General features: G+C 51.0%; 8 protein-coding genes across 8 annotated transcripts; 6 read left to right on the top strand and 2 right to left on the bottom strand.

Annotated features, from left to right (window-relative positions):
- Positions 1 to 456: 456 nt before the first annotated feature.
- Positions 457 to 1,984, top strand: ARB_05212 (uncharacterized protein; the record flags this gene model as incomplete). The annotated part of the gene is made up of 2 exons (XM_003016872.1): positions 457 to 1,020; positions 1,082 to 1,984. The coding sequence occupies 2 exons, from the start codon at positions 457 to 459 to the stop codon at positions 1,982 to 1,984; spliced, it is 1,467 nt and encodes a 488-aa protein (XP_003016918.1).
- A 436-nt stretch (positions 1,985 to 2,420) lies between these two features.
- On the bottom strand, positions 2,421 to 3,825 carry ARB_05211 (cytochrome P450 oxidoreductase, putative; the record flags this gene model as incomplete). Its single annotated transcript, XM_003016871.1, has 2 exons — positions 2,421 to 3,351; positions 3,377 to 3,825. The coding sequence occupies 2 exons, from the start codon at positions 3,823 to 3,825 to the stop codon at positions 2,421 to 2,423; spliced, it is 1,380 nt and encodes a 459-aa protein (XP_003016917.1).
- An 869-nt stretch (positions 3,826 to 4,694) lies between these two features.
- ARB_05210 (uncharacterized protein) lies at positions 4,695 to 5,900 on the top strand (the record flags this gene model as incomplete). The annotated part of the gene is given in 3 exon segments (XM_003016870.1): positions 4,695 to 4,882; positions 4,933 to 5,254; positions 5,274 to 5,900. 3 exon segments carry the CDS (start codon positions 4,695 to 4,697, stop codon positions 5,898 to 5,900), a joined length of 1,137 nt encoding a protein of 378 aa, XP_003016916.1.
- Positions 5,901 to 7,038: 1,138 nt separating this feature from the next.
- ARB_05209 (uncharacterized protein) lies at positions 7,039 to 7,983 on the top strand (the record flags this gene model as incomplete). Its single annotated transcript, XM_003016869.1, has 3 exons — positions 7,039 to 7,163; positions 7,236 to 7,391; positions 7,455 to 7,983. The coding sequence occupies 3 exons, from the start codon at positions 7,039 to 7,041 to the stop codon at positions 7,981 to 7,983; spliced, it is 810 nt and encodes a 269-aa protein (XP_003016915.1).
- A 979-nt stretch (positions 7,984 to 8,962) lies between these two features.
- Positions 8,963 to 9,706, top strand: ARB_05208 (uncharacterized protein; the record flags this gene model as incomplete). The annotated part of the gene is made up of 2 exons (XM_003016868.1): positions 8,963 to 9,321; positions 9,463 to 9,706. 2 exons carry the CDS (start codon positions 8,963 to 8,965, stop codon positions 9,704 to 9,706), a joined length of 603 nt encoding a protein of 200 aa, XP_003016914.1.
- A 3,682-nt stretch (positions 9,707 to 13,388) lies between these two features.
- ARB_05207 (uncharacterized protein) lies at positions 13,389 to 13,655 on the top strand (the record flags this gene model as incomplete). The annotated part of the gene is made up of 1 exon (XM_003016867.1): positions 13,389 to 13,655. The coding sequence occupies one exon, from the start codon at positions 13,389 to 13,391 to the stop codon at positions 13,653 to 13,655; it is 267 nt and encodes an 88-aa protein (XP_003016913.1).
- Positions 13,656 to 17,257: 3,602 nt separating this feature from the next.
- Positions 17,258 to 18,837, bottom strand: ARB_05206 (uncharacterized protein; the record flags this gene model as incomplete). The annotated part of the gene is made up of 2 exons (XM_003016866.1): positions 17,258 to 18,625; positions 18,781 to 18,837. 2 exons carry the CDS (start codon positions 18,835 to 18,837, stop codon positions 17,258 to 17,260), a joined length of 1,425 nt encoding a protein of 474 aa, XP_003016912.1.
- Positions 18,838 to 19,023: 186 nt separating this feature from the next.
- Positions 19,024 to 23,923, top strand: ARB_05205 (GTPase activating protein (Gyp3), putative; the record flags this gene model as incomplete). Its single annotated transcript, XM_003016865.1, has 7 exons — positions 19,024 to 19,265; positions 19,326 to 19,645; positions 19,840 to 20,203; positions 20,259 to 20,429; positions 20,619 to 20,850; positions 20,982 to 21,356; positions 21,377 to 23,923. 7 exons carry the CDS (start codon positions 19,024 to 19,026, stop codon positions 23,921 to 23,923), a joined length of 4,251 nt encoding a protein of 1,416 aa, XP_003016911.1.
- Between the last annotated feature and the right edge of the window lie 41 nt (positions 23,924 to 23,964).

Below are 23,964 nucleotides of genomic sequence, written 5' to 3'. Positions count from 1 at the left end.
GATAGCTTGGAGTATTTAGAATGAATCTGCGAGGACGGCAGCGATGAAATATATGTCCTGTACTATTGTCCCCTTTGTCCTCCAACGTTGCTAGTCTTTGACCTTCAGTTGTTGATGTTGGTTTTGATGACGAAGACAAGTTTCGGAGAGGGGAGTGTCGCCAAGACAAATGCGACTAAGCCGCTTTCGGTCGGTGCCAAGTATCAGAGCAACAACACTCCAGATCGAAGAACACAAGACAAAAACCATCAATAGGAACAATGAAGAGCGCTAGACTATATAGTAGTCGGCTTCCTCCCGACTACTATGCCGAAGTAATTTGCCGTTCGCCAAATTACTATCTCTCTTGCAGCATACCTTCTTCTCAACTACATAGTCACTCTAGAACACCTTTTCTAGAATTTCTACTTTCTCTACTCTATCTCAAATCACCAGCCGTACCAACTGTCTAATACAATGGCTCCTCACAAGGCTGAACCCGCTCCCAAGAGTGTCCCACGCAAGCGTGCTGGCCGCGGAGCAGTCCAAAAGACCAGGGCCCCAAAGAAAACCGAGTCATCTATTTCCAACACCATACCCAAGCAGAGGCTCAATGTTTACGTCTTTGGCTCTGGCAGCAGTGCTGAGCTTGGCCTTGGCCCAAAAAATGCAATCGACGTCAAAAGACCACGTCTGAATACCAACCTCGATGCAGAAAAGGTTGGAGTCGTTGATATTGGCGCTGGAGGCATGCATGCAGCTGCTTTGACACACGATAACCACATCCTGACCTGGGGTGTCAATGACAACTGTGCCCTTGGACGCGAGACTACCTGGGATGGCGGTTTAAAAGATATGGCCGAGGATGACGAATCTGTTGCAAGCGACGAGGTTGAACTTAACCCACGAGAGGCCATTCCTACAGCCATTCCACGTGAAAAGTTCCCAGACGATACCAAGTTTTGCCAAGTAGCTGCAGGTGACAGTGCTACTTTTGCTCTGACTGAGGATGGATTTGTTTATGGATGGGGCTCATTTGTGGTATGTTACATTCGTTTTCCTTCCTGTTATGTCAAGCTACTTCTAACATGTTTTCTGCTAGACTACCGAGGGAGAACGTGGATGGTGGAATGGAGAGCTTATCAAAATGCAATCGGACCCAGTCATGATACCCGGCCTCGAGAAAATCGTTCAAATCAGTGCTGGCAACAACTTCTGCCTTGCTCTTGACCACAGGGGCAGAGTATTCTCCTGGGGCCGCCCCGAGCAAGACCAGCTAGGCCGTCATATCAGAGTTGATCGACGCAAGACTGCCAGTAACAAGAACGCGTCCATCGACAAATTACGCAACGACATTGGCCTTATTCCTGGCCTCGTCGCTTTACCAAAAAGCAAGAGAATTATCTCCATCCACGCAGGCAGTGATCATTCCTTCGCCATCGACTCCAACGGAGATACCTGGACTTGGGGCCTGAATAACTTTGGACAAACTGCCGTTAACGTGGGAGCTGGAAAGGGTGGCAGCACCATCGTTCGACCACAGAAGGCAACCATGCTTATTGGTCAAAAGCTGAAGATGATTCAAGGCGGACGTCACCATTCCATTGGTATCACCCAAGACGGCCAGTGTCTTGTCTGGGGTCGCATGGACGGCGCTCAAATGGGTATTGACCACAGCACACTCCACCTTGATGACCCACATATTGTTATCTCCGAACGCGGAAAGCCGCGTATCCTCCTTGAACCCACTCCACTTCCCATTCCAAACTGCGCCTTTGCTGCTGCAGGGTCTGATCACAATGTTCTTATTACTTCTGAAGGAAAGGCGTATACGTGGGGTATCAACGCAACTTACCAATGTGGTCAAGGCCCTGACACGGACGACATTCTAGTCGCAACCAAGATTGACAATCCTTCTCTCCGTGAGAAGGTGTTCTCATGGGCCGGAGCAGGCGGCCAATATTCAATTCTTGCTTCGATGCATGTAAATGAGTCTACTTCATAAGTTCACAAACCACAGCGATGGTTGATTTAAAACTCCAAAATTATTTAATAGAAAAAAAAAATACAAGAATGCTTTAATATAAATAGAGTCTACTTAGTACTAGGAGGAAGGAGGAAATGAATGAAAGATAGAAGAAGAAAGTAAATGAGAGGAATGTAAGGAGTAATGAAATTTTTTTCTGTATCCTGGGTCAAGAGAAGAAATTCACAACAAGAGAGACCCACTAAATAAGCTACAGGCACAGAACTTAAAATTGACGTATGCCAAGAATAGCAACCCCATGTCCCTGCCAAGGCCGCGGTTCAAAGTGTGAATAGTAGAAGTTGTCGCACAGAGCGGAGTGAAGGCAAGAAGCAGATCAATGGTAATTACAGCCTCAGTTTGAGTAAAACGTGTCTATCATCAAGTTTTATCTTCCCACAATTTTATAATACCATTACCCAGTAACTAATTTAAATCTTCCGTGTTCTGCGGAAGGCCTGAACTCCCATTTCAATGCATCCCGATTATCCCTCTCGGAGAGTCGAGCCAGGAACTTTTCCTTTGGTGGAGGAATCGATGCTGCTATCACCTCTCTATTTATCGAAGGATGTTGCCAGTTACCCTCGACAGGTGTAATATCATATCGTACCAAAAACATAGCAACCGCAGGTAAAATCTCCCCACTTGCAAAATGTCTTCCTGGGCACATGTGAGGAGATGTACCCCAAGACATGTAACCCTTCGATCTTAGACGACCAACTTTCTCCTTATCACAATCAATAAATCGGTAAGGGTTAAAGTTTGCTGAATCCGAGCCCCAGGTAGATTCCTCAAGGTTGAGAAACGGTGCCGGAAGCTGTAGCATTGAACCCTTTTTGAGTAGATGCTGGTTATTTATCTCAATATCCTCAAGAACAGTACGAATCGTGGCGCTGCTGGACCGTAGACGTAGCACTTCCTGGAAGGTAGCAAGGAGAAGGGTACATTTGTTTCGTACGTCTGCGACATCAAGGGTATGGACAGTGTTGCCCTCCGAACTCACAGAAACATGCACTGCATTATCCCAGACCTCTTGCCTAAGTTTCAACAAGAGCTCGGGGCGAGAGAAAATTTCAAAAGTGGTCCAGAACAGGGTTGGAACGGTATTCGAGAGAACACCAACGCACAAGGTAACTTCCATGCGTGAAATGTTTTCAATAGTAGCGCCTGCTTCGTGCTGAATTTGCCATCTCGCGAGAGATAACTCCGAGGCCTCCCATTGTCCATTTGCTTCGTAGAACTTCAAAAATTCTTTCACCAGTCTTTCTCGTGCCTTGAAAGGCTTCTTTGCTGTGAATTGAGGCAAAATATTGATATATAACATGAGCAAGTTCGTTTCATACTCCCTATATGATCTGTCAACACATTTACATCGAGCCAGTCCACGAATATATCAATTGATGGAAGTACCAAAATGTATCCTGCATTTCCTTAGACCGTAAAGGATTTTTAGCTCCCCAAACCGCCTCGCTACTAGCAGTTGTTATTGCATCCCGGCACCATGCATATAGATCAATGGGATCTTCAGTTGCAGTCGACAATTCCTCCATGGATGCTTGGAGGAACGATATCATGGTATCGTTCATTTTATCAAGGCCGCTGCCTGAAATAGCGGTAGCCATAACGTGCACCATCGCCGAACTGAGGCTTCCACCACCTTTAATAGGTTTCTGGAGGAGCTTCAGTCCATCGCCTTTGACCCCAGCGAGCCAATCTCCGACTTCATTCAAGAAAGGTTCAAATGAGACAAACTTTGCAGAACGTTGGATTGTTGAGACCAAAGCAGCAGAAGTAACCACATATAACTTCTTGTTCAGCATGCTCATGCTGAAGATAGGCGACGGCACGTCTCTGCATTTCCACGGTCAACTAACCACACTGGTCACGCTTTTCAATACTTGCCCAACATTGAGGGATTTGCTTGCCTGAGAGTCGTGTAGTAGCCAAGCCCGTGACGGACCATACCGATGACATGGCCAACCAGCGGGATCGACTGCGGGAGCAGCTTCGGTTCGCGGGGATCATACTTTGGACTGAGATATCCAAGGAGAAAATGACAGAGTGTACCAAAAGCGGCCACGATCAGCCAGACTTGTGCTCCCATCGTGTCTGCTTACGGAAACGAAGAATCAAGCAAAACTGATCACGCGTGGGAAAGGATGCATCCCGCACTCTGCGGCCTGCAGTCAGCTCCTATAATTTGGAAGCCGTGTTAATTGTGTTATGATTTGTGTACTCTGGCCCCGGAGTTTCTCTTTGACGCCGAAACTATACGAAAACGAAAGTTAGAGTTTCGACCAGTGAATCCCGTGATCCTCCTCCGCGGATTACCAAGCGCGCCTTTTAGTGATTGGCTGCCCAGAAGCCACCACCAACTGCTCGAACAGCGTTGCTGAGGTAAAGCCGGCCGACGTTCCTTAGTCAAGATGCGTACCCCGATAAATTAGTTGGCGGCAGCGGGCTGACTAGTCGCTAGACGGATCTCGGAGACGTAGACGCTGGAGTGGCGTGGCGGGCTCGGAAATTCAGGCCTTGTCATGACGTGAGGCTTGGGGCCTCGCATTGATCTCTGGCACAGCGGCAAGGTCCCCTGTCCCCCATAGTGGGATGAATTTATATATAGGATTTTGAGATACCCCCAGATTCTATCCTTGGCCGCGGACAAGATATCTCAGAAACCACCGAGAAGATGGCTGACCACTTTGCCCCTGCGGTTGACCCGATGCATGGGAGGTCGGCAGAAGAGCACAATGCTTTCCTGGCTATGCTGAAGAAAGGCAATGAATCGCATCGCGAGATTACGGACAAATATGTTGGCTTCTGGGATGAAAAGGAGCGCGGGGAGAGAAAAGATAATTACATGTCACTAGTGAACAGGTAAGTAGCCTTATGGTCTCTCTGATATTGCGACGCTAACGAGAAGATAGCTACTACGACCTCGCAACTGATTTTTACGAAGAAGCATGGGCGCAATCATTTCATTTCTGTCGCTTTGGTATTCGCGAGCCCTTCCTCCAGGCTCTGGCAAGGCACGAACACTATCTTGCGTTTCGGATGGGCATTCAACGAGGCATGAAGGTCCTTGACGTGGGGTGTGGGGTTGGTGGCCCGGCAAGGGAGATATCTACCTTCACCGGCTGCAAGGTCGTTGGTGTAAACAACAACGGTTATCAGATCCAACGAGCCACGGCACATGCAAAGAAGGAAGGCCGAAGTGAAGACGTCTCCTTTGTCAAAAGTGACTTCATGGTGAGTCTTATTGTGACAGTCACCAGCTATATATACCTCATTTCCTGACTATTGCGGAACGAAGGAGATGGATTTCCCAGATGACTCCTTTGACGCCGTGTACGTCATTGAAGCAACAGTTCATGCGCCATCTCTACAAGGGGTATATGAGCAGATCTACCGCGTTCTGAAGCCCGGTGGAACATTTGGCGTGTATGAATGGGTAATGACGGACAAGTACGACGATTCAGATCCTTCGCACCGTGCCATAAAATTAGGGATTGAGCGTGGAAACGGAATCGCCACCATGATGCCTCGGAAGCATGCCATGGAAGCCATACAGGCGGCTGGATTCATCCTCGAACATGAGGAGGATATGGCTGACAAAGGGGACATAATCCCCTGGTACGCACCACTTGCAGGAGAACTACAGGCTCGCAGCTTGTGGGATCTATTCAGTGCTCTTCGAGTGACCAAATTTGGTCGAGCGTCGGTCAGTACACTACTAAGAGTCCTCGAAGCTGCCAAGCTTGCGCCATCAGGTACTGCGCAGACAGCCGACGAGCTGTCATTGGGTGCAGACAACCTTGTTGCTGGTGGTAGGGCTGGGCTTTTTACACCAATGTATCTTATGATTGCAAAGAAGCCAGCGGCCCCATCATCCTAGGAAATAAATAAGAAATAATACGGAATATAAAAATGAGACATCGAAAGCACCGATAAAATCGCGCCATTCCCTGTATTGTAGGGATAAACTCCAGCTTCGGAGATCTGTATGTCTTCAGAAGCAACGCGGCATCTACCACTGAGCAGATCGGGATTCACTGGTGGTGTCGGTAATGCCTCACTTGCCCGGTTCCAGGGGGTAGACAGGGTATCAAACCGGTCAACTTTTGCGCAAGGCAAGTCGTAAGCATGTACGTAACTATGTCCGAGTCCGATAGAAGAACTTCTTAGTTTCCCGGTACAGTGTACACCAAGTCCCGTAGAATAGTTTTTATGTCACACGCATTCGGCCTTCCGGACACGCCTCGGGAAGCATGCCTTCTGAGCACAGTGACTAACAAGTATCTAAAGCTGGCGTGGCCGGAGTCATGAACCGCTAACACGTTAATGTCACTTAATTCCGTTTGTGATCCAGCGGCAAAGGACCCGAAGATCCCAGCCCATCGAACATGAATGTAACACGGTCAAGATAGCCCTGACGCCTCGTGAGCTTGTGTGATAGTATTCCAATCCCATATGTGTTGGGATCCAAGGTATTAATTACTATTGAAGAATAAGGATTTCGCCAGACTGTGAAAATCAAAACATCGCGATTGGTCATTACGTAAGTGATTATACAGTCTGAGTCAGAAAGGCGTCACATGACCGGTCGTAATCGATATCAACTTCGCTTCGTCTCTTCGTCTCTTCGTCTCTTCTTCTCTTCTTCTCTTTACACCACGCTTCGCAGGACCGGTCAAGATTCCGCATCGAGACAGCACTTGCGTGTCATCTCATGCGCAAAGCCTATTCAAGGATCTGCGTTCTTTTGCTGACGTCCTCGCGTTCTCCTTCACCGGGGCTTCTCAGGGACACGGCAGAGGAAGGCTGTTCTTGGATACAGCTTTCCAAGGCTCCCATGCGACGTGCGTGATACTGCAAAGCGTCAAACTTCTTTTCCTTTATATTCCCATCAATACGCTCATTATATATGTCCGCGAGGTTCTTCGGCCGCTCGTTTTTCGACCCTCGCTACTCGCTGGTTGTCCCTGTGACCTTAGGATAACTCCAGTTCTTCGCTAGGATTCCCACTGACAGCCATGTTCAAACGATCTTTTTCCTCAAAAGACCGGGCGGGCAAGTCTGTTAAGCCTGCGAAGAAGACATACCGCGAGAACTTGAGAACTAAACTGCAGGAGAGTCTGGATAGTCCGCCGATTGGGAGGTTAGTCAACCCCCACCATGCTACATTTTATCAGACTGTTTGCGCATATAACCGACATTGATTTATGGCTAGCACCCTTACGAGCCCTATCATCACGCTGGTGGTAGGCAGAGAAAGTCGCCTGTTCGCTGCCCATGAAGACATCCTTTCTATTTCGCCTTTCTTTTCGTCTGCCATTAGGGAGCAAGCTTCCGATGGTGATATGAAACAGATTGCCCTGCCTGATGAGTGAGTCTCTCGTAAATGTTGCCAGTCACCTGCTTACACATGTACCTAATGTGTGTTGCCCAGAGAACCCGAGATATTGTCCTGCGTCCTCGAATTCTTGTACAAGGGGGACTACTACCCACGCTTGATGCATAACAAGCGTCGCAACACCTGGCTACTCGAAGATGCGCAGGATCTTTCTAAAACCGGTGGCCGCGGGTCATGCGAAGCGACAATCTTCCACTCTGGTGTGAATGATTATCTCCTACGAGACACAGTCATCTACTGCGCTGCTGAGAAGTACGGCTTGGATGAGCTGAAGCGCCTTTCACTGCGTAAGCAGGGCCTTCAAGCTGGTATCCCAGTCGATATTATCCTTCGATCGGCGCGGTATACGTACGACCATACGCCAGACTCCGAGTCACGACTCCGCGCTCACTTCCTAGCTCTGATAATCCGAAGTCGCAAGACTTTCAAGAGGAGTGGAACCATGCAGATGGAGATGGAGAGCGGCGGCAAATTGTTTTTCGATTTGTTCGTGGCCATGTGCAACCACATTGATGATGTCGTGGAGCTCAGGTACGCTTCCCAATTTCCTGACTGTCAAGGCTAATCTGTTCCATTTTTTTCATCTCTCGTAACTATCAAGTTCAGGCTTTATGCTTTTATGAGATTCCTTCTATCTCTTTAATAATTACTCACCTAGCTTATTTACTTACAAACAAACAGCAACAGCCGATCTCCTAAAGTCATTTGAAATGGCCTATAGGTTGCATACTAAACGAACTCATCGTATCGACCTGCTCGGTCGGTCAAGAATGGAAGCAAGAAGAAATTGAACCAACTCCTCCCTAAACCAAATTGTGCAACATGATAATGAAGGAGAATGAAGTACCGTGCCGAGCAAATTTTTATCTTGTTTTTTATTCATCTAGCTCTCTTCTCCTTGGATTGACTGATCTATTGAAAACAGTGAAAATAACTCCAAACACTACTTCGCTTCTCTCGAGATTGGCCGCAAGCACTTGATTTGGCTTAGGAAGAGAGAGCCGGACTCACCCTTTGTTCGAACAGACTGCGTCTTCCTTCGACAATAGGACCAAGACCTGCTCTCTCTCTCTGTTTAAATATTCTCGTCTTTTAGCTATTTCTTTACCCAAATTGCAGCGCACCGCATCCAAACTAATACATGAGATTGACAATTTCCCGTGAAATCCCCCATTTCTTTGGTCTTTTTTCTCCTGTATCTTATGTGTTTACACCTCCACTGTTACCATTATTCTGTCGTGGTTCATCCACTATAGCTGGAAATTGAGACATTCGGCCATCTCATCTTCTTTTCTCCTTGTAGTTGCGTGTAGCCTCGCTTTGTAGATGTCACTGATTAGTGTTTTCAAAAGTAAGCAAACGCCAAGCCAAGAGCTTCACTCCAACTGAACAGATAAGCCGCAACATCCTTCAACCGCAGCGTCAACCAGCAAGCAGCTCGACAGCTCGGCACCACGAATGGCAATGAGCTGTGCCTGATAGCTGGGACTAAAAGAATTGCTATTCCATTTGATTAATACCCGTATCAAGAGGACGCCGCCATCATGTTCGCCGAACTCGCCCCCTACCTCTCCAACCCTCGCCAGACGCTAGCTCAGCTCCTCAACTTTGCCCTCGTCCTCTCCACGGCTTTCATGGGATGGAAGGCCCTATCCGTATACACGAACTCGTCCTCTCCCATTGTTGTGGTGTTATCAGGAAGCATGGAGCCAGCCTTCCAGCGCGGCGACCTACTGTTTCTATGGAACAATAGTCCGCGCGCAGAAGTTGGGGAGATCGTGGTGTATAATGTGCAGGGGAAGGATATTCCAATCGTTCATCGAGTTATTAAGGCATTCGGAACAGGAGATGGAGGGAAGAAGAGCCAACGAAGGCTGGAGAGGGAGGCGGATAAACGCAGTGGGTGAGTTATCTACCATATCTGGAGCGGGAGGTGATGACCACATTGAACGGGATATATTTACGGTCTGAAGATCATATGAACGGCGATTGAAGGAAGTACGCGTGTCATATTATCGAATAACTGCTGATGATTCACGTATAGACCCGGCCTATCCTCACCCGTCTCCCATCAGATGCTCACAAAAGGCGACAACAATATCGCAGATGACACCGAACTCTACGCACAGGGCCAAGACTACCTTGACCGCAAACTCGATATTGTAGGTAGTGTGCGAGGATACATTCCAGCCGTTGGATACGTGACGATCATGTTGGCAGAAAACCCATGGATGAAGACGGTCTTGCTTGGAATCATGGGCGTAATGGTGATGTTACAACGGGAATAGAAACCGGCACAACCAACAAAGAATCATCCATATTCAATGACAAAAATATAATATTTTGGGTTTCCTCTCCCTTTTTTTTTTTTTAACTTTGCATTCCTGATTTCCTCGTTTGACGTGGATGTTGGTATGCGCCCGATGCATGCAGCGAGTGCTTTGCCCTAGGAATAGCATGTGCGTCAATCATATCATGGCAGGGCGCGACAAGTTGGTTCATGGTTTAATTTGATTCCCTCCTTACGACTCTATATTTGGATCCCAACCAGACCACGGTGTTTTTCACATCATTGGACGGCTGCACATCTCCTTGTCGACAGTGCCTCAAGGCAGACAAATTCAGAATACCCAATCACTGTGGATTCAACTAGAGTATGGTTGCTGGGAAATTGCCGTATTCCTCAACCAATGTACTCTGGGCTGCGAGGGACTCCAGAATCAATCAAATGTTTGAAACAACGGCCTCTGAAAGGGGGGGGAGCTCGGGGCAAGCGCACTTCTATACGTATTGTCAGCCTGGCGGCGAATTATATTGCCTTGCGTATAGGTTGGCTATCAGATATGATAGACCAGCTCCGATATGATCCTAGCTAAAGTTTGTTGATTATGCTTCGCCTGTGGTATCAAGTACATCCTGCATATACCCATTATTATTGTAGCATTATCTTAGCCAAGGATCGGTATATGATGCGCTGCCGCCATAAATGGTATCCAAGGAAACTGCCCAAGTATTGGCTTGAACAGGTTAGCTAGATGCATATCAGGTATCAAGGAAATGTTCTACGCCTGGTATATGTGGCGTTCCGCAGCTGAAAGGTATCTTCATGTACGGAGTATATTTGGACTTGGTTGGTAGTACTATTTTCCTCCGACCCGTCTTTGTAGGCGGTTTGATGGAATTATCTGAAGAAAATAACATATTCTAGATGATCCTGTTGTTTAGGTTATACACACATCGTTTAACTTCAACGACTCATTCATAGGCCTCGATCCTTGCATCTCAGGTCAGTGTCATCAATCGTGTCAGCTAGTCTCCTGGCTCAGCTGATATAGAACTTACCAGGCCACTGGACAACATGTTCCGCGTGTGATATTAGTCTCGTCACTGGAATAATCATCCGTACTCAGAATTGGACCTTCCGGGAGTAAAGGTCGATCCATCTAGGTGAATCCGCCACAGTCAGATGAGACGGCATTACGCGCATTCTCGCGTCAAGGGATGCAAGATGTGGTGTGACTGATGGGCGGTCAATCAAGATGGAAGATGCATGGAAGGCAGGCTCGAACCATTCAGAGTACAGACATCCAGAGCAAATGGACCCAGACACCTGTACCGGATAAACTCGTCACCGCCCATTCTTGTCACACGTCTGCCGACCAGCCCTTGAGCCTATGAGCCAACAGAATGCGATCGTGATAGAGTCCAGGCACAAGCCAGCCAAACAACCCGGAGCATATTGGCCGGATATTCACAGTCGTTGGTTAGGAAACATCCATGTCCATGCCGAGAATCCACACCAGCTCAGCCTCAATCAAAATGCCACAAAGAAACGCAAATAAAGACGTCTCAAGGTCAAGATGAGACAAATGCATGTGCGACGAACAGGCAGACTACTCATCCAGGCTCACCGGAAAGTTCACCGAGTCGCCGAGCAGCCGATGGATATTGGTTGGTGACTGCTAGTTATATGATCGTCTTGCTTTATATGATCTACTTGATCAACGTCAGCAGTATATACCATCCATCCTGACACTGTTTACGTATCTATACTCGGAGGGGTGTTTGGAGGGGCACGTTGAGTAAACACACGCAGCGAGACAGGAATTTTTCTTCATCCCGCCAGAGTGGATCTCCTGTTTTCCTTGATTATCCTATTCCTGGACTAGTAAGTGATTTAACGGGTGGCGATGATCGTAACCCTTGAGCTCAAACCCGAGCTTCGAAGACGCAGGGCCTTCCCGACACTAGAAAACCGAAAAGTGGTTAAGACGGCACGTCTTGGTTCCTGCATCCCTCGAAGGAGCAAGCAGTAGGAGAGCAAAAGTGGTGTGAAAATTTAAGCAGGAATGTGGCTGGGATGTTGGGTATCAATAATCGTTGACAGGGATAACGGCAACTCGGCCAGGCCAGACGTTGAACTGTAACCTGCGAACCTGGTGATGGAAAAACATGCACGCACAGACGGGCATGAGTGGACACACCAGGTAACGAAAACCTCAATCCATGTCGCTTCCTTGCAAGGTGAAGTCTGGCCACCACCCACCAGGCTGAAGATCCGAAAATCATATCCATCCAGCATTGCGCGTTAACTTTTTCCAACTACCTTGGACGAAAAATTCGAGCATGCCTCGTGGAATCGTGGACAGATGAATGGATACGGCGTATATCGATCCATCCGCTTCATCTATTCTCAAATTGTATTTCGGGTACTGTTCCATAGTTGGCCCAGAGAAACGGGAATCGCTTGCACAAGGTGCCTCCCATCCGGATAATTCGAGGAATAATGGACTCCGATACATCTCACGTCTAAATGAAACCTAGCAATAATAACACTCAGCGCCCTACGCACTACACGTGCATGGCTAGCCGTACTCCGAGACCAAGCTTGGTACTCCGTCCTCTGTAGGCTTCGCGCAAATGTGTGCCAGGACCTTAGCAGGCGGACGGGAAGCTCCGGTGAGCCCAGCCATCATCTGTGCACAGGGCACACTGAGCCGGTGCTGGCGCTGGTTCATCCCAGCCTAGACGCCCGGCGCCAGCTGAGGCAGGGAAGATTCGAAGTGGATGACGTCCAGGGTGCAGACGCTGCAGGTCAGGCTGCAAAAATTGCGCAGTCTTTTTTTATCGCGACGGCCCGATGCCTGTTCTTGCATGCCATTGGCTATGCCAAACGATCCGCTCGCGCGTCTAGAAGCCCTCGGCGGGAATTGCGAGCCAGGCAGGCGTGTAAAATTTTTGGGAAAAATTTTTCGCTGGAGGGGCCGTGGAAAAGTCTCTGTTTCCCGAAGCTATTTTTACATGGTCTGATGCGATGGTCTGACTGTTCCCGCGACGCCTTTCGCACTGTACGAGGCCGATGACACAGAGCACCGCACGCTCAGCCGAGTCATCGCAGCCGCGGGCCCGTATTCGTAGACATCAACACGCGGGTTGCAAAGCAGCAAAAGGCGAATGAAGTCGAAGTTGAGGTCGACGAAAAGCGACGGAAAGTGACGTCACGGGGTGTCATTAGTCAGACGACCTGACTAATCCAGGCACAGACCCGCAGGGGATCGGACCCGCTCTTTTAAGTTTTATACACGGAAGGATTTACAAAGCAAAAAAGAAGTAGACAGAAGACGCTGGCGGATGGCGACGACGAAAGGGTCGAGGGGGGCCAGGGCGGGTTGTGCGGCCATGCCCACGGTACCGTCGTGGGCCCACGGGTAACTAGAAACTTCCTACAGGCACCGAAAGTGGTCGACGGGACGTCTATAAGAAGGAGCTCCATCCCTCGAGTTTTCGTCCTTCTCATCATCATCAGCATCCACAACAATCAGACATCCACACAACGCAACACCAAGACAACAATCAATCAACGATCTACTTGCCATCCACTCGAGTCTATACTCAACAGCAACAACAAACAACCTAATCATATCTACTTCTACAAACACCACCTCAACCAAACAACTTAAAACAATCACAATGGCCTCCAACGCTACCGACTTCGCCATCCACTACGCCTCCTTCGAGCTTCCTCACATGAAGCGCGACTCCATGAACGCCTTCTCGGCTGCTTCTTCCCGCTTCCACACTCCTCGCACTTCTCTTGACAATGGAAAGCGCACTATGCCATCTACCCCGGTCTTGTCCCGCTCTAACTCCAAGACCCGCATTGGCAGCCCCAAGTCCTACGACTCCAAGGAGCGAAAGGCTGCCCACGCCGAGGCCACTTACCTTGCTCTCCGATAAGTGGTTCATTCAATCAACGTGCCGAACAAACCGACATTTTCAGTCATTAAAAGTGCTTTTTTGGGATTCTTGGGTTATCAGCGAGCGGACGAATTGGATGTGACATGGAAACGGAAAAAAATCTTCTGGAGTTCAACGGGCTTTTTTTCTCTTAACGATATATGATACCTCGTTTAATGGGATGGAAATGAATGGATATATTAATCTCTTACTTAATTCTGGGATAATTTGTTCTGAAACTGGCAGTGCTTGTGAAGAGCAGTTCTTCTACTTACATAAAACTAAAAATAATATCAACACAATTAATTACCCTGTTCACTCAACTACTATCTACGCGTGAGTCCATAAAAATTGATACATAACCAATAAAATAGCGCAAACATGGATGTTTTGCCGAGTAGAAAAGGATAGCTGTTTGATTTACCTTTGGAAGAGTACCCGCGAAGATTTGCCCAAGGGGTACCTTTCCTGCTTACCATCGCAAAATGTGTTATCGTAACTGATACATATCCAGTCGCGTCTCTCCGACTGTATGAAGTACCCGTGGCAGTGAGCCCTCTAGCTGTACCTTTCAACTTTTCCCAAGAACCAACCTTGTAGAGTCGAGTGTCTCGAGAAAACTATTCCTCTTGAGAACATCTGGCCTGTTCTATATGTAAATATTTGCTGATACTGTTGTCTCTTTCGAAAAGCTAGTCAGCATACTCGTCTACCAACAGAACAAAAATATTCAACCCCATTAATCCGTACGCACTTCCAAGAAAGACGAAGACAAATGTTGAGCCTCTCTGCGTGTGTCTATAATAAGCATCAGCGGCCCGGCCCGCTTTGAACTTAAATGGCGTCATAGCCATTGCTTGGCGTTCATGCCAGTGGTTTCGATTCACATCTACAAGTCGGAGAAAAAGGCTTCAGCGGGGAGTACATTTATCGTCATATCAAGTCCAGTGGAGGATCAGGGTAGAGGAACAAAATGGGTGGATCGGAAGTGATGTTGGCGGCTAGGAGGGTCAGGAGATAGCCAATTTCCTCAGTCTTTGCACTTGACGAAATCCATATTTTGACAACTGGATTTCACCCACTCTTTTGCGACTCCATATGCGTTCTACATGTTCAGACAGGCCACTACATCCTTGAATGCCCTTTAACTTGGTATTTCTTCTCCTCGGGCCACCGGGTAGCACCTGATTATCAAGTGGGTATGGGCTGATAAATAAGACAACCGCTGTAGAGTTGTTTCGTTGCTGGTGCTGGGAGCCTCCATTCGTTTGCGCATCTAAATTTCTGCAGGAATTTCTCGGCAGGCTCCGACAAGAACTAACAAGGATCAAGCAATAGCATGACGTCAAGACGGGACGCCTTGACCGATCCAACCCGGCTGGGTTTGAAAGCGCTCAAATGGCCAGTCGTTGGTGAGTCACGCCATCGTATTACATTTAAGGGCAGAGGTATTACGACGTTGCTTGTAGGAGCTACAAAACATACTCTACCATGCCCACTGTGATATCAAACAGAGTACCGTAACACAACGAGTTTCTTGCGATGCAAACAAGTTCGTGTAATACGTCCAGCTATGGAAGCACGCGGATTATGCCAGCCATCTGAGGCTGGACCAACTAACACCAAGGGACCCTGCGGACAAGCCCCGGGACCTTTATGTTCGCGATAAATGTCCTATATCTCTAGAGGCTTCTCCAACTAGAGGTGTCTGTACTTCGTAGAGAAACGCATTCAATATGGTAGCTCACTAGTTACTATGGGGTCGGGCTTCACGGATACAATGAGCAGTATCCAATATCGCTCCTCGAAGCCTCCAATGAAGAGCCCGGATCTCTTTCGTAGGTCATCAAAGAAAAATAGCTCCGGCCAGTCTGGTCAATCGGCTATTCTCCAGGATGACTAAATGACTAAAAGGGGCAGATCAGCCTCACCCGACTTTTCGCGGAAGCCAAAGTCAACTTTCGCCTCAAAAGCTCAACACACCAAGCGACCCGCGAGTCGAATCTCCAGCGCCTTTGCCGTCGCATACGCTAGTCCAGCCAGCAGTACAGCAGCCTGGAGCCTGGCAGCCCTTCCCACTGGCTGAAATAAATATCCTTGTCTCGCCCGCTAGTTAACTAGTTGGTTATCCAACAGTTTTAGCTGACTACCCCGCGAGCCCTTGCCTGCTGCTGCCTAGCATCCAACATCAAGCGCCGGCATATAAAAGGGCAGTGATTCCTCGCCGAGTCGTTTGTCTGGCCTGTTCGATACACATCCAGGCGAAATTTTGGAAGTCGTGCGTTCGGCTACTCGATACTCGGAGACGGCGTCATGGCGAGTCAGAAGCGCATTTCAAAGGTACCTTATGGCCCATATTGTATAGTGCATCTATCTAGTAGCCATGGGCTAACCGATGACCATGGGGGGTGTAATAGGAACTCAACGAGCTTCTAAGCTCGCCTCCAGACGGCGTCACGGTCGCTCTGGCAGATGACTCGGACTTATACAAATGGAGCGTCGAGATGAAAGGCCCCGAGGGCTCACCGTACCAAGTGCGTCACCGTTACCTTCTCGGGTCCAGCCACACTGCTAATGATATTATCTACAACTGCAGGGCGGAATATTCGAGATCAGACTCACTCTACCAACAGACTATCCCTTTAAGCCGCCGACCGTCTCCTTCGCTACGAAAATATACCATCCCAACGTCTCCAACGACGACAAGGGAACGATGTGTCTGGGTATGCTCAAGTCAGATGAATGGAAGCCGTCGTCGAAGTTATATGCCGTGCTGGAGTTTGCGAGACAGCTTCTTGTGGAGCCGATGCCGGATGATGCGGTGGAAGGGAGGATCGCAGAGCAATACAGTAACGATCGGAAACAGTACGAGAAGATCGCGAGGGATTGGACGAGGAAGTATGCTTCGGGGAATGGAGGGGAAGGGAAATAGATGTGCGTGAGGGCAACAGGGAGAGGGCCGGGGTGGATGTATAGACGAAGAGACGGTGTTTTAGAACATGACTATCATGACGCATGTTTTTCTTTTCTTTTCTTTTAATCCTGGGCGATTGATTGGCATTGTTTCGACTTCTACAGTTCCTTGGATGCGTGTATGTATGGATGCAGATAAAATGCATTACTATTTTTGTATTGATGGGTAAAAAACCGCTTCGTCTAGTCTTTGAAATATGCGTGGTATACAAGAAGTATATGCCGGACATAACAAGGTATCTCAAGAATGCCATCTCAGTCGGATATGATCTTCTATCTTTCATGCAAAATGGCGAATGAGGAGGTTGGGAAATAAATGCGTCTTGTAAATAACACAAAACCAGAAGGAAAACGCTACATGGTTAGTATCAGGCCAAAATGGACAAATCAGCATCAACTCCGATCAATGAACCGTCGGGATAAAAAAAAGGAAAAAAAAAGGAGAAAAACCAGCAAGGTGGTAGAAGGGCAGCTGATGGAACCCCGACTTCGATGGAACATGGTACAAATATACACGAAAAAAAAGGAAAATAGAAAAAAAAGGAAGTAATCTGCTGTGCCTCTGTGTCACACCAAAGGGGATGTAACATGAGACAGCAGCAGAAGTCCGTAGCAAAAGTGACGACATCTCAATCCCTGCGAGTAGTGGGCAGGATGGATTTCTCGCCATTCGGCGTTGAATTCAGCGAGTTAAAGGGCCACTGGTTCCGACAGAGCGATTTGGCGAATGACTCGAGACCGGCGGTCGCGTAGCCAAAGTATGGCTCGACGAAGCGATTCCAGAGAGAGCATACGAGGAGCAGGATGGCGAAGAAGACGGGCAGCAAGCATACGATGATCAGGTCGCCTGGCTGGGGCACGACTTGGCCGTCGGTCCCATCTGCGAGTTTGCCTGGCTTGGTGATGCCGAGGAGGTAGTTGGGTCCAAAGACAAGCCATACGAGGACGGTACGCATGAGCATGCCGTGGAGGAGGTAGAGGGCGAAACTGAGGCTTCCGATCCAGTGCAGCCATTTGTGTGAGAGGAAGTGGCGCATTTGAGGCGAGTACATGACGGCGAAGCAGAGGAGCTGTGCGCCGATGTTGGGCCAGGCACGGCCCATGGCGGCGTTTTTGGGGAAGATGATGCGGCCGAGCTCTTCGAGCTGGCGGGACCATTGGGCCTGGTCGGCGAAGCGGTCGGGAAAGGAGCAGAGATAGAGGCCCAATGCGACGACGAGGTAAGGGATGACAGTTGTCGCTTTGGACTTCCTTGGTGCCGGGAGGTAGGTCAGTTCAGCGAGGATCATGCCGGCGAATACATTTGGTCGAACAATGGCTATACATTCGGTTAGTATTATGTATATAAAGTACTGTGAGAGGGTGGGGGTAAACGTACTGTCGCCGGCAATCCAGCCCCAGGCATAGAGGATGGAGAGAGCGATAAGTCTAAAGGCCGGGGTGGCACTGGCGGTTGCCAGGAGAACCATGTAGATGAAGAACGAGCCCTTGAACAGATGCGCCAGCGCCCACTGCGGCTGGTCGTACCTGTTTTCTCCCACGATCCAGACAGCAATCATCTCCCAGGCCACGCTCTTGATGCCGTCTAGTATGGTCGGGCTCGGGGCCGCGGCGGTGGTCATGGTCCAGTAGGCATCCGAGCTCCTGGCAAGGCCGTAGAGGCCGAGATTGCACAGAGAGAAGGAGACCAGCGTTGCCGCAGTGGCCGGGAGCATGAGCCGGCCCGTTCGTCTGAATGCGCCAACCGAGAGAGTAGAGAGGGCGTCCTGGTGGCAGCCGGAGCGGATCAGCTGGATTGTCTTGAGGGAGTTGACGAAGCCCAGGAGGACGAGGAAGACGGAGACGGCAGCGTTTCCCTGGCCGATGAGGCGCAGGTAAGGGTTCTGGAACAGCCTCCGGGGCCCGTCGGTCGATATGGAGGGCGGCATGACGCTGCGAGCAAAGCAGAGGGTGACATGGCTGGCAACGACGAAGAGAGCAGCGATTCCTCGGAGGCCCTATTAAGTTGACGATTGTCGAGACGGGGTCAGCACAAATTCAGTGGCCGGTGGAGTCGCAAGGTCTAGTTAATCAATAATCGCATCTCCGATCTGATTCTGATATTGATCACTTTTCTCTGGGGGGCAGGGAGGGCGGTTGATATTGCACGTACATCAGCCCATCGGGTGTCGATAAACGGCTTTGCCAAAGGTCCTGCCTTGGAGGCCATCGCTGCGAGAAGTAGATAAGAAAGGTAAAAAAAAAAAAAGGCCCAAGAAGAAGAAGAAGAAGCAAGGTCTATATTAATGCAGGTCTAGCAGGGCCGTGGAGAGAGGGAAGAAGCGGTATTCTCCCCTGGGCGTTGAAAAGGGGGTCATATAAAAAAAAAGGGAAGCGAGAGGCTGAACTCGCAAGAATGAATGATTGCAGTTCGACCGAGGAGAAGGGGGGCAAAACCGAAAGCGAAGGGAAAGGAGAAGAAGGAGAAAGAGAAGAAGAAGAAGAAGAAGAAGAAGCCTCGTGCAAGCGAGGAGAGGGAGAGGCGGCGGAGGAAAAGAAAAGAAAAGCCCTAGAAGGCTGGCCGGCGATGCTGCTTGTCTGCGAACCGGGTCCCTGGAGGATGATTCCGATCGTCCTAAGTATAATAATATATATAAAGTGAACAGTCGAAAGGGAGAATGTCTATCTGTGACGCTGGGTCGCATGTGAGCCCAGTAGGACAGAGAAGAAGCTTGCTGGAAGAACAGTCCTTGGTCACCGGTACATGGCTGGCAGCCCGGTGGATGTGCCTGGGCCCGGAGTACCAGCGTACCAGCTACCAGACACTCTGGCACTCTGTACGGAGTACATCAGACCAAGATGCATCGCGGTGGCAGCCATAGATGATGATGGCCAACAACAGGCACAACGGGTGAAACAGCCCTCCTCTTGTGCTGAGCCGGTGGAGCATGCTAAGCGGATCCGTCGAGGAGCCATTGTCCAAGGAGAAGAGGAGGAAGACGAGGAGGGAGTCGCTTTGCCTTCCACAGGCGCAGAGGGTGCGTGAATCGTGAAACCGCTTGTCCAGCAGACAGCAGACAGCGCTGCAGCGGCCATCCAGTTCCCGCGGCATCATATTACGAGCGACAGCGCAGTCGATGGGTGCATACGTAGGCCTCGTCGTCGGGGAGCTGGGGTAGATGCCAATCCTTCCCTTCGCTGGCCTCCTGGATCACCGTCGAGCCGTCCTTAGTCAGAGATGTGTCCCAGGTCGAGTCCATACCGAGAGACAGAGAGAGATGTATGTACTCTGTAGACGAGCATCATCATCATCATCTCGAACTCTCACGATATAGCCTGGGATGGGAGACCGTGGCGAGAGAACAGGCGTTGATATTGGGTTCCGGCGGGCCAAGGGTTGAAACCAGGGGTCGACTCTGCTGGAGGCAGCCAACCTCCCTCTCTCTGGTCTCTGGTTCGGCGATTTCAAGGGCCGTGGCAGTGGCTGTAACATATTTAAGCTCTTCCTTTGCTGCTCGAGCTGTATCAAACGCTGCCGTCGTCGTCGTGAGCTGCTACCAAATATTGCTATATGCATACTCCGTGCTCCGTATTTGGTAGGCCTCCGTATGCACCGTACGCGAGCCTGCATGGTCTGAAGACAGCTAGTAGCAACCCTGCGGCCGCTCACTCGCAGCATGGCGTGTCTCCTCGTCTTATCGTGGTCTTCTTCATCGTGGTGTCTATGCTGTCTATGATGTCTATGATGTCTCCTGGCCTGGCGGAGGTTGAGAATGAACGGGAGCCATCTCGTCCTCCCGGGGCTGCAGCCAGCACCGCCGTGTACGACAGGGCGTAGAGCACCTGAGTAGCCAGCCTGTCTTGCTCCCTGCCGGCCGCCTGTAACATCCCCGTGTAGCCTCTGCGTCTTCTTTATGCACGATCCCATGCTGTCTGTCTCTGTGCGAGTGTGTGTGATATGCCAACCCCCGTACATCTCTACCTGTTGGCGACCAGCACCCTCGTCTGAAGACAGGCAGCCAGCGTAAAGACGGCCCTCCTGCATAATCACAAGGGTCTCATCAATGCCTATTTATGGAGAGATGCCGCGGGGAGATGTTCTGTTGGCTCTTATATCAAAGAACCAGCAGCCACTCACTCCCCCAGACGCCGCAGCAACACCGTAGACGGCCTTGTTCCTCCATCTCCATCTCCATCTCTGTCTCCATCTCTCTCTCTCTCTGTCTCTCTCTGCATGTACTCCGTATATATATATATATAGCTTCCTCCTGCTCTCGTGTCCGCCAGCCGCGATGCCGGTGCTCGAGATGTCGGATACGAGGCGCTTCTGGTCTCTCGCTGAGCCGCCTCGACCAAGGCTCACCACTCGAGCAGACCGGCCCTCGTCTCTGCCTGAGCCCGCCTGAAATCTGCGTCTTCGAGCTTGCTGCGCGCTCCAGGGCTGTTTCTGCGGGCGGCCTTCCTTGCTCCAGAAAAAATTCCCACCCGGCGGCCTCCCTTGCAGCCTCCACCGTCAGTCACGTCGACATCGCCATCGCCATCGCCAAAAAAAAAACAACAACCACCGCCCCAGCTGCGTCTTTCTCCCTCCAGCCGGCCATGGACGGCGGCCTCGACACTCGCCCCAGACTCAGACTCAAGACTCCGACTCCGACTCAGATACAGACGCCGCTGACCGTCGTCGACCGACCGACTCTCCTCCCTCCGCGGCCAGAACGAACCAATGTCCCAGCGGCGCCGCTGTCTCTGGTGTGGCCATGATCACACAGCGTGGCTCCAGGAGGCCCTCTGCAGACACCCGCACGGCTAGCCAGGCGGCGGCGGCGGCATCTCCATCTCCATCTCCTTCTCCAGCTTCGTCCGCCTCCTCTGTCTCCTCCTCGCCGTCGCCGTCGCTGTCTCCCGCCGTGCGGAAGGGTGCGTCGTCCACCCGCCTTCGACCCCTTCGACAGCACCAGCATCACCAGCAGCAGTACCAGCACCAGCAGCAGTACCAACACCCGCCGGTTGGCCTGCGGAAGGCCTCCTATGCGGCCTCGTTCACGGAGTCTCCTACGCAGATACAGCCCGCAGACGGGGCCGGTCGTGGCCATGGCTCGCCTGCTGCTACAGCTCCCGCTTCAGGTTCGGCGTCAGGAGGCCAGCCGTACCAGCACCAGCACCAGCAACAACGCTTCTACCAGCGGCCCTACTCGCCCCAGCCGCGACTGAAGCCGTCTCCATCCATGCCCAATGTCCGGCAGCAGAAGAGCTACTCGCCGTTTCAGGCGGACAAGCCCTCCCCCAGACCGTCTCCCATGGCCCTCTCGCCAAGTCGGCCAAACAACCACCGCTACTACACGCCGGAGCTGCACTTTGATATCCCGCCGCCCTCGCGGACCAGCCTGCAGTCCGCCATGACCGTGGCCTCCAGCGTGGAGCAGACCAGCGGCACCGAGAGGAGCAGCGTCGTCACCAAGACCAGCTCGACCACGGAGCTGTCCCCCAAGATCTCAGAGGAGGAGGGCCAGGGGGGGAAACAGGGAGACCACCGCGGCCAGGAGGACCAGTTGCAGCACAACAGCCAGGAGGAGGGCCAGGGTACACTCGGCTATGGCGATATGAGTGTCGACGATGCCATAGATATGTACCTGGACGGCTTCGCAGACGACCCGTCTCCCGGCTCGCCTGCTAAGCGGAAGTCCGCTGCCCTCGTCCGGGCCCTGCTCAGCACTGGTGCCGGCGAGGATGATAACTACAATAATAATAATAATATTAAACCCGCCAGCACGCCCCCAGACACCCCCGAACCAGAGTCACTGACGCCGGGCAACTTCAACTCCGCCGACTTCAACTTCGACTTTGCTCCCAGCCAGCCTGCTGGTGATAAAAGCCCTTCACCGCGGCCCCGGACAGCTCTCCCTTCGCCCTCTGCCTCTCCTCCTCCTCCTCCTCCTCCTCCCGATACTGCTGCTGCTGCTACTACTACTACTTCAACAGACATGCAGCCCCCGCAGAAACAGCTACAACCACCCTTCATCGACTTGTCCATCAGCTCTGAGCCGCCGCCGCTGCTCAAGCCGACCAAGACCCGGGACCAATATGGCTTTCGAAAAGCAACCACCCACGTGACCGTCGAGCAGTACGACTCCTGGTATCAATCCTATGCCGAATACCAGAAGATCCGGAGCGAGAAGTGGTATGCGCTGCTCAAGGCGAGCGGCATCGACGAGGCAGTGCCCACGACGTTCCCCATCCGGTCTGCAAAGCTGAAAAAGTACATCCGCAAGGGCATCCCGCCAGAGTGCCGTGGAGCGGCCTGGTTCTGGTACGCCGGCGGATACGACTACATACGGCGCAACCCGGGCCTGTACAGACGCCTCGTCGAGACGGCCCTCCGCAGCCCCATGAACGACGACAAGGAACACATTGAGCGGGATCTCCATCGAACGTTCCCAGACAACGTCCACTACAAGCCAGATTCCTCCGAGGACGCCGGCGCCTCCAGCGGCAGCGGCAGCAGCAATCTCAAACACAGCTCATCTTCGCCAGACACCCCCATCATCCAGTCCCTTCGCCGTGTACTATATGCATTTTCCCTACATAATTCTAATATCGGATATACCCAGTCGCTCAACTTCATCGCCGGATTCCTCATCCTCTTCTTGCCCGAGGAAAAGGCCTTCTGGCTCCTCCACATCATCACCTCCTCCTTCTTCCCGGGCACACACGAAATCAGCCTCGAAGGCGCCAACGCAGACCTCTGGATCCTCATGGTCGCCCTCAAGGAATCCCTCCCATCCGTCTACACAAAAGTCGTCAGCACTGCCCCTACAACCTCCAGATCAAAACCTCCCAACCTAAGTACCGCCACCCGGCTGCCGGATATCACCCTGGGCCTCACAAACTGGCTCATGTCCATGTTCATCAGCACTCTGCCCTTCGAAACAACCCTACGCGTCTGGGACGTGTTATTCTACGAGGGCTCCCGTACTTTCTTCCGCGTTGCCCTCTCCATCTTCCGCATGAACCAGAAACAAATCGTCTCCCTCGGCGATCCCATGGAGATCTTCCAGGTCGTCCAGACCGCTCCCAAGCGCATGATCGACCCCAACGAGCTCATGATGGACTGTTTCGCTCGCCGCTTCAAACTGTCCCAGGCTCGCGTGGAGACTCTACGCCAGGCTCGAAGAGCCGCTATCCGAGAGGGCAAGGATCGGCTATCTCAATTGGCTGGACCAAGGAAGTTCAAGACCGATCCTAGCGGCAGGCCGAGTACGGGTGCCAACAGCTCTTCCCCCAGCGCATGGAGGAGCTTCAAAAGCTTCAAACAGTGAATCCGATATTCCATCGTTCGCGTCAATCGTTTCTTGTCCGA

This window comes from Trichophyton benhamiae (assembly GCF_000151125.1).
Source record: "Trichophyton benhamiae CBS 112371 chromosome Unknown contig01989.5, whole genome shotgun sequence".
NCBI lineage: Eukaryota > Fungi > Ascomycota > Eurotiomycetes > Onygenales > Arthrodermataceae > Trichophyton > Trichophyton benhamiae.
This window is presented reverse-complemented; position numbering and strand designations above follow the sequence as displayed.